Consider the following 9,811-nt stretch of genomic DNA (forward strand, 5'->3'; position numbering starts at 1 on the left):
ACATACCAGCACATGGGATATAGTCATGTTTTAGTTGATGATTTTAACAGCACAAACATTCATTTTCTCTTGGTGCTTTAAAGAGAACACATTTAGGGAACATACTATGAATATGCATATGCACCTTAGAGAAGAAATATGTCTGGAGAGATCACAAATGAACAAATCTGACTTACTGCTGTGACTCCTTTTGGAAGCCGTTTAGATTCCACATCAGATAGATAATGACGGATAATTGGCCTTTGGAAAAACGTTATCCGCTAAAATTAAACAAAATTGCCTTTTTTTATTTAAATTAAAATCCAATAGCCATGTTATTTAAATTGTTTAGAGAAAGTGAGACAGAAAGGATTGTTGAGGATCAGCAACAACTTCTCTCCGCAAACGTGCGTTTCGCCTCCTCTGCAGCAGGGGGCGACCGAACACCCAGCGGACACAGCCGTGACCGGTGAAGAAGACCGGCCTCGTTCAGAAAGCTGATTAGCTTAGTCAGCAGAGGCGTTGTGGGTCAATTTGTGCGGAGATTGAAAAGACAGAATAATAAACATGAAAAACGAAGGGATAGAGGGGACAGAGCGGTTTCTGAGCCCAGACAAAGGCAGAGGCCTGCGGGCGCTGAGGGACTTCGCTGTTGGGGAGCTAGTGTTCGCCTGCCCTGCCTACTCCTACGTGCTGACCGTGAATGAGAGGGGGGCTCACTGTGAGCACTGCTTCACCAGGTAACCTGCAGCACCTGTCTGACAGGAAAACATCGACATACTTATTTAGTTCAACGATTTATAGATGTCTTGAGATGTTTATGCTCTTATCCTGGAATGCTTGCTAACAGAGTACTTTTAATAAATGTATTTAGGGAAAACAACTCACCTAGTAAAAGCGGCTTTTCTTTTAAAAATGTATATCAACTATGCTAAACCATAGCAGCTCCTGGTAAATCTGCTCAATTCGTCCCATTTGTGGTGTCAAGCAACACCTGTTCTAGTTGCTCCTTCAGCTCAAATAAATCAAAGTATTTGTAATGTTTTACAAATGATAATCATTAATCCAACAGAGTGAATGGCCTCTAGCGTGTAAAGATTATAAATCGCATACTAACTTTAGTCTTTTGGAATTCTGGTTTTATGACTCGTTTGGAGATCAAAGTTTCTTTAATTGTTTTTAATAAATTACATTTTTGGTTCCATACATGTCTGTTCAATCACACGTGTCTTAGTCAGGCTGCCATCAGGCTACTGAAAAGGTTAGGGTGCTAAAAATAGACGTTTGTGATTTAAGAGAGGACGGCGCGAGGAAAAGGAAGGGCCAAGTGCGCGCGTGCCTCTGACTTTAGATCAAAACTGAGAAGAATATACTGTAGATGTTTTTATTTTAAAAGAAAGGACCAGTGAAATAATTATTGTAACGTCTTGGTGTCTCCTACTATTTCATTTTTTATTCCTTTAACTCTGAACAAACCTTGCAGAATCGTATTATGTTGTATGTTCTGATTAAAAGCTAAACGTTGCTTCGGCTGCATCATCAGATAGAGGTGATCCTGTCTGGATGCAGGATACTGTACAGCACAGCTTGAGTAGAAAAACTGAAATTTTTCTTTTCCATTTTTCAGGAGAGAAGACCTTTTCAAGTGTGGTAAATGTAAGCAGGCCTATTACTGCAATGTTGACTGTCAGGTAAGGTCTGTTTGTGTTGTTGCATTGGGGCTGTGGAGTTTCTTAGCATTGCAATGATCTCCTTTGACTTTAAAAAATATATATCCATATTTTAATGTAGTTATAAATTAGAAGTTTATTTTGCTTAAAGTTTACCTGTTCTCTTGTTCTTGGCAAATGTTGAGTTAAATGTGTTTGTGGGGTAATGTCAGTACTGTGTTTGTGCAGCGAGGGGATTGGCCCATGCACAAGCTGGAGTGTGTGGCTATGTGCACCCACGGGGAGAACTGGTGTCCATCAGAGACGGTCAGGCTGGTGTCCAGAATCATAATGAAACAGGTGACGCAGTTTGTATGAGATTTTCCCCATTTTATATATTAAAAAATGCTCCGCGGGTAGCAGTGAAGATCAATTACCAAGACTGGATGAGATATTTAAATGCCAAGATTTAAAATGGCTTTTAATCTCCACCAATATCATTTAGGCGTCAGGCTCTTTTATCATTCAGTTTGTCTGTTTTTCCTCTTACTCTTCCTCAAGTAAATAATCTTTCTATACTTTAGCAAACCTAAAAGCTTCAAATCTAGTAAGAAACCTAGGGGTAATCATGGACTCTGACCTGAACTTTAACAGCCATATCAAGTCAGTAACATCAGCAGCATTTACCATCTAAAAAACATTGCCAAAATCAAAAACATTGTGTCTAAGCCAGATCTGGAGATACTTACCGTATTCATGCATTTGTCTCCTGTAGGTTAGACTACTGTAACGGCCTGCTCACTGCCCTTCCCAAACAAGCTGTAAAACAGCTTCAGTACGTCCAGAACGCTGCTGCTTGAGTCCTGACTAGAACCAGGAGGTACCATCACATCAGTCCTGTGCTCAGGTCTCTGCACTGGCTTCCTGTAGCTCAAAGAATAGACTTTAAAGCAGCTCTGCTTGTGTACAAGTCTCTCCACGGGCTTGCACCAAAGTACATCTCTGACATGTTAGTGCCATATGAACCATCTCAGACTCTGAGGACGTCAGGGACCGGCCTCCTGCGGGTGCCCAGAGTCAGGACTAAACAAGGGGAATCAGCGTTTCAATCTTATCCAGCTTAAAGCTGGAACAGTCTCCCTGAGGTTGTGAGACAGGCCTCTTCTGTGTTAAGGTTCTAATCTAGACTCAAAACATTCCTGTTTAGCTGTGTATATAACTGAAGGGTCCTTATCAACACCTCTTAACATTTTCTTTTCTCTTTCCTTTCTTTTAAAGTAAATTTCATGATTATGTTTTGAATCTTTGCGCTGTTATACATTGTGATTTTAATGCATTTTCCTGTTTTGTGAAGCACTTTCAATTACTTTGTGTATGAATTGTGCTATACAAATAAACTTTCCTTCCAAAGCAATAGATACATTTTTGTCAGTGCATTATGAGGCATGCATATCCATTTCATAAAGTCACCTTACCCTTTTCTCCTGCCTTTTTGTTGCAGAGAGTAACAACAGAGCGGACCCCATCAGAAAGGCTGCTGCTGCTCAAGGAGTTTGAATCCCGTATGTTCTTATGCTCACGTGATGGACTGATTGTGACAGTATAGTTACATATGCACACACTTTTAGTTGCATGGTGCATGCACAACTGTGTGTGATCTGGCTGTGTCTTTGCAGTCTGTTCAGTCTGTCTATTAATATCCTCATCTGTAGCCTCTAGTCCTGGTTCTGTCTCTCTTATTTAATCCAACTCTGCAGCTCTCTGGGACTTAAATCCCAAGCTTCTGGGATTCTTTAATTTTATGTTTTTTGTTTTTTTTTTCTACTTTAACAACCACTAGTTCTTTTGCCTGGAGCGAGGAACCCAATGCTCCCTTGTTGGGAACTGATATTGCTATCTTTATTTCAGCTTGGAATTACAAAACCCCCCACAAAATGTAGGGCTTTTTCTGCCTTGAATGAATTCACGATTTTTTTTTTTACTTTAATATGTGATGATCCAGATAATTAATAATAGATACTTGATTTGTATGTTTAAAAAAAGCGGGGAAAATACGACTAAAACAATCTATGTTTCTATAATAGCCCAACAAGACCACAATTATGTGTCAAAAATCCAGACTTTGGTGTTGCCTTTAGATGATCATTTAGTCGAATCTGTTATGGCAGGCTGAGCCCTGAACTGTTGCAGAGCTGACCCTACCATCTGTTTGCCATGCACGCGAAATGAATGTGTGATAAACTGCTCCCTTGTGTTATCTATGGTGATGAGCACAAACACATGCCCTGCAGCTACACTGAGTGTCAAGCTAGTGATCAGTGATTACAGAAGGGCTGTAGGCAAAAATGAGGAAATGCTGCAGAGTATACTCATGTTAGTGTTTTTTTTAAGTGATTAAAATGTTTATTCTTTGAATTTTAACATGAATGAATTAAAAACTTTAGTTTTGAGCTGATATGATAAATTGGAACCTGCTGTTGGATCATTACAACTGTCATTGTCCTTAACGTGACTTTTATTTTTGTACACATTTGTCTGTTTACTGTTGTTTCTGGCAGATTTAGACAAGATGGACAGTGAAAAGGACGAGATGAACCAAGCAGACATCGCAGCTCTGCATTATTTCTACTCCAAACACATCAGTGACCTTCCTGATGACCAGGAACTCACTGAGCTATTTGCACAGGTGAAGCAGAAGAACATTGATCAGCATGAAAAGAAAACAGACATTTAGCTGACTTTACTTTTCTCAGACTTGTATTGATTTTTGTTTCTTTTCTAACTCAGTTTTACTCCCTCTTTTAGCTTACCTGCTTGGCTTCTGTGGTTAACCATTTTACTTGGCATATCAACTTTGCTACTAAATTTATTTTATTTAATCAGGCAAATTTAACTTAAAAGGCTTACTTTGCTTTCTTCATAGTTTAACTGGTGAATTCTGGCTGTGCAAAAATTGGCTTCACCGTTTTCAAACTCATTAAGAATGTTTAATCAAAAAGATGGGATTTAGTGGAAAAAGCTTGCAACACTGATGTCCTATGGGTCATTGTACATTTAGATTCAAATCCCCACATATAGTCAATCTATCTTAGTATTTGCTTCATTCTACTTTGTAGCAGAAATTTTAAACTTATGTTTTCTCCTTCCAGCAACATTGAGACAAATTTTTAGCAACATTTGCAGAGGATTGTACGGCATATGAAACTGCTGGGTGTTGGTAACATGTTTTCAAGAAAAACAAAAGCATACCTAGTTGGGACCTTTAAAATTATACATGTGCAATGGAATGAAAAGATCTGTCTGAATTTATGCCTAATTGACCAAGAATGTGGTGAGAAATTCCTCTTTGCTCATCTTGTCGTTTTACACCGAAGGATGAACACAAACACAGCAGCGTAGTTTCTGCATCCTTCATTCTCTGGTTCCTGTTCACTTTTCAACTCCTTCCCAAATTTGTCCTGTAGTGTTGTTGCATTCACTCTACTACATTATGAATGAGTGGAAACAATATCACCTCTTGTCACAAAGCTACTCTAAGCCTCCGCGACCAAATTTGATGATGCAGCAGAAGTCAGAGGTGATTAGAATCCAGACCATTTTTGTCTACAGCTGTTAATCTATTCTGGATTGTCCCTTTTTAATCTGCAGGTAAACTGTAATGGCTTCACAATAGAGGATGAAGAACTCTCACATCTGGGCTCGGCTGTTTTTCCTGAGTAAGAAGCAAACACCTCATCACCCTTTAGCGCTTCATCCATTTCCTTCAGTTTGATTTACAATTGAAACATATTAAATTTGAGCCGTTTTAAAAAGGGGGGGCTATTGAAAAGTCTCTCAAATTGCTACGATGGATACCTTTTTCAATAGAAATTTGGACTATTTTGACTTTATTGATTTAACATTGCCTAACATAATTATTATTAAAGAACTTTGTTAAACTTTGAATTTGAAATTGAATTGAAATTGTTTATTGACAGACATAATGGATTGTGGGCGTGTCATTTGTTTGTGCGGCATGATTGGACGCATACAAGTGCAGCGTAATCGCGATGACACCTTGCACCCTTTGCCCGTCCCGTTTGTTTGGTTATCGTCCAACGCTCTGGATCACAATATGCATAAATAGTGCAAACATGTTAAATGAATTAGTTAAAAAACCAAAGAAGCATGTTGTTTTCATCTAGACACGTTCAAAGATGTTATGGGTGCAGAGCAGTTCACTCATACAGTATACAAGCCATGAAATTGAGCCTTTGCACCTTTCTTCTTCGTCTCCCTCACAAATTGCCACCTAAACATTTTTATTTTATTTTATTTTATTTTGACGACCCTTTAGGTCTCTGACAAGAGGCCTCTGTTTGTAGTTGGGAAATAAAACTTAAAGCGTTGGGCGAGTTTTTGTTTCCCTGAGTACCGTAGCTTCATAAAGACTGCTGCTAATGGCAGGGCTTTTGTCGAATGTTTTTTTTTACTAATACTTTGATTATCTTTCCTTCTTTTCAGTGTAGCACTGATGAACCACAGCTGTAGTCCCAACGTCATAGTGACTTATAAAGGCACAGTGGCTGAAGTGAGAGCTGTACAGGAAATAAATCCAGGAGAGGAGGTAAACAAAAACATATCTGAAGTCACACGTAGCAGCAGTGATGTAACTGGTTAAGGTTTTAAGAAGGGTCCTTTGTCTTTCTGTAGATCTTTAACAGTTACATAGACCTGCTCTATCCTACTGAGGACAGAAAGGAACGGTTATTGGATTCTTATTTCTTTGGATGCCAATGCACTGAGTGCACCACCAAATCGAAGGTACTGTTGATAGTATAGAATAAAAGCTATTCTCTCTTTTTTTTTTTTTTTTTTATTAGAATCGCTTATAAATAAATGTTAATTATGAGTTTCTTTCTTTTTCTTGTCCACCCTCTAGGACAAGGCAAAGATGGAGATCAGGAAGCTCAGTTCTCCACCCGAGCCAGAAGAAATCAAATCCATGGTCCATTATGCCAAAAATGTCATTGAAGAATTTCGAAAAGCCAAGCACTACAAAAATATCCTCATTATAATGACTCGCCATGACAGCTTTTCCCTTTCCCTGTCTCTTCCTTTGCGTTTTCCTGCATATTAACATTGTTCCTTGACTCCCTTGCACCTCCCAGTGAGCTGCTGGAGATGTGTGAGCTTAGTTTGGAGAAAATGGGAGCCATTTTTGCAGACACCAACGTCTACATGCTGCATATGATGTATCAAGCTATGGGCGTCTGCCTCTATATGCAAGACTGGGACGGGGCTATGAGCTACGGGGAGAAAATTGTTTACCCTTACAGGTAAGGTGATGTGTAAGCATACAGTCATTATGGAGTATATTTATTCAGTATTAATATATTAATAAAATAATTGAAGCTATTTAACAATGATGTGGCCTTACATTAACAGCTATTGGGTTTTATATCATCTTAAGGTTGACATTTAGATTGAAAAAATGCATCTAAATAACTGTATTTGCATTTCTACACTTAGAAATTCAAATACAAGAGGAGCAACCTTTAATGTGAAGAAGAAAATTTTTACACGTTAAATATTAGGCCTGTTTGATGGTGAAACCTACACTTAACAGTCAAACCTGCTATAACTACTATAGGTTTCATGTATAAAACCAGTTTACAAAATTCACTGCACCAAAACAAAATCACAAATTCATCAGATATCTTTTCTTCTGTTTTTCCTCTTGGCTTATGGCAAAAATATGCTCCCTGTTTTTTTTTTTTTTTAGTGTTCATTATCCTCCCTACTCTCTGAATGTGGCCTCCATGTATCTTAAACTGGGACGGCTGTATTTGGGGCTTGAGAAGAAGACACAAGGAGTTAAAGCACTAAAAAAGGTCATTTTTGTTTCTCCTCATAACATTGTTTTATAGTGTAAAAACTTATTTAAGCTAAAGCTCGCTCACGCCAGAAGTTGGAAATTAAATGTTAGACAGTAAGTTACAACAACGGTGGTTTGGTTAAGTGAAATCTTCTGCATGTGATGCTGTTGTTACTTGTTTGTTTTAAAGTTTATAGCTTAACTGACGTAAAGAGGGCATAACTGCTTTTGAGCTAAACTGATAAATCTTTGTCTTTTAATTTTTGATTCTCCAACAGTTCAGGTGTTTTGGGTGACTCTGTGTCTGTGTTGAAGCCAGGTCTTTGGCTGGGTAACTTTAGTAACAGGAACTGAAGCCAAACCTCTCTGGAAACTGTTTTGTAATGTGTAATAAAAGATGAAAAAAGTAAACGTGAACCTTCAAACCATACTTGCTGTTACTGTAAAACATTATAGCACCATTTGTAACCAAAATGAACGAAGATAATAAACAATGTCACTAAAAATTGTTTTTTCTTTTTCTTTTATTAGGCTCTGGCTATTATGGAGATCGCTCATGGAAAAGACCACCATTATGTAGCAGAGGTCAAGAGAGAAATTGAGGAGCAGAAATAAATAAATGGAGACAAAAGAAAAATCACAAATGCATGGCATGTGTCTTGTTCCTGCTTTTTAAACATTTTTCTCTTCTTTATATGCATTCTGACTGGACGACTACATTTTATTTCAGCTTGACTTACTGAGGACAGGCTTTAGGAAAAGCAAATTGCATTATTTGAAAGCAGATGGATTTGAATGACGAACAGCAATTTGAAGTATGTATTTTATAAATGTGGTTTGTTGTGCTGAAGATGCATCACTATAAAGATCAGAAAGAATCTTGTCAGTGGGGAAAAAGGAATCTCAGCTGCTGCCTTTTAAATGTCACAAGAAACTACAAAATGTTCGTTATTGCTCTGAAAAGAACAAGGAAAACCTCCAATGAGTTTTATTTTGTGGAAACAAACTATAGGTCACCTTTAATCTATTTTCAGCCCTTTGACCTGGATAGTGTTTTTGGGTCCATAAAAGCTGGGTTTGTTCTGTGCTCAAAGTATTTGAAATTAACGTATTCAGCAACAAAGAAGACGTTCTTGATTGTTGATGTTTACTCTGTGAAAAAAAGACTGTGCATCACGACTATTGTAGCAACAAAAAGACAATGCAAGCTAATATGTCCAAATAGTTTATTTACTGGCATGTTATTTGTATGTTGCTTGTTTTTAAAGAACCACGAAGTGCTGCATGCCCCCCCCCCCCCCCCCCCCCTTCTGCATACAGCTTGTAGTTCAAGTGTGCTGCAGGTTTATGCAAGGAAGTGTACATTTCTTAGTGGGACTTTATACAATGGTGCTGATCTGATTCCATTGATGTTCATGAAGTGAAACGGAAAAGACTGAAAACTGGTTCTGACCAATAATCTTGAATCAAAGCATATTTTATATCTGAATAAAAGATGGAATTCTGTGCTTTTTTTCCTTCATGTTGTCATATGCAGTGTTGTATCTGTTTATTGTTCTCTCTGTAAACTCCAGACGCCTTCGGCATACCAGCTACAAGTTGCATATTGTATTTCAATGATCATACTGGGGTATGGGATACATTTTGTCTGTTCAAAGTCTTTATGTACCGGTAGCATCTTTTTACCTGCTTGCAGCTCTTCCCTCTTGTTTACTCTTTGTTAAATGCATCCCAATAATGGGGAAAGACAGAACTCTGTGCATCCGGTTCTCATATTTGTAGCACTTATGTGACTTTTTTCATCACGTGGAATAATGCATTCAGAATGTATCAGTTTTTCAAGAAAATCTAGTTCACAAGCAAGTACCATGTTGCCTGCAGTTCAACACTTTCAATATTTTGCAGTTCTGCATGTGGAGATTTTTCTTGTAAATTAAGTGTGCACGAGTCTAATGTCCGATCATACACTCCTGGTTTCAGAACAGTTGATTTTTACCACCAGATTTTTTTCTTTTTTTGTGTGTGTATCATTGATAATGTAAAATGTTTGTGGTCATAGAAAGTTCTATAACTCATTCTGCATGCAGGTCGTTTATAACTGGAAAGTAATCGGTGCTACAGTTTAATTAGAAACCATGAATATCGATTAAGAATGCTAAACTAAGATCAAAACATTTTTCTGGCTCTGTTTTATCGTTTCATTAACTAATTGCTAATTGTTCATTTGATCACGAAACGTGTTTGTTTTAGTTTCTTTTTTTTATTTTGAGAAAAAAAAGGATTAAATTTGTCCCAACTACTGTGATTATTTTTGTCCTTTTTTAAC

The 9,811-nt window shown here is 37.8% G+C and overlaps 1 protein-coding gene across 1 annotated transcript; it reads left to right on the forward strand.

Moving 5' to 3' along the window:
• Positions 1–411: 411 nt before the first annotated feature.
• LOC101159335 (N-lysine methyltransferase SMYD2-A) lies at positions 412–9,784 on the forward strand. Its single transcript, XM_004067254.4, has 12 exons — positions 412–719; positions 1,607–1,670; positions 1,878–1,988; positions 3,130–3,190; positions 4,187–4,314; positions 5,277–5,344; positions 6,132–6,234; positions 6,321–6,431; positions 6,550–6,670; positions 6,772–6,946; positions 7,393–7,501; positions 8,017–9,784. Exons 1-12 carry the CDS (start codon positions 547–549, stop codon positions 8,098–8,100), a joined length of 1,308 nt encoding a protein of 435 aa, XP_004067302.1. The 5' UTR covers positions 412–546; the 3' UTR covers positions 8,101–9,784.
• Positions 9,785–9,811: the final 27 nt, after the last annotated feature.

This window comes from Oryzias latipes, chromosome 3 (genome assembly GCF_002234675.1).
Source record: "Oryzias latipes chromosome 3, ASM223467v1".
NCBI classification, from domain to species: domain Eukaryota; kingdom Metazoa; phylum Chordata; class Actinopteri; order Beloniformes; family Adrianichthyidae; genus Oryzias; species Oryzias latipes.

Coding starts and splice junctions, on each gene's coding strand:
- LOC101159335 (XM_004067254.4), top strand. CDS start 547: ATGAAAAACGAAGGGATAGAGGGGACAGAGCGGTTTCTGAGCCCAGAC. Junction 6,432..6,549: donor AGTGCACCACCAAATCGAAG/GTACTGTTGATA, acceptor TCCACCCTCTAG/GACAAGGCAAAGATGGAGAT. Junction 6,947..7,392: donor AAAATTGTTTACCCTTACAG/GTAAGGTGATGT, acceptor TTTTTTTTTTAG/TGTTCATTATCCTCCCTACT.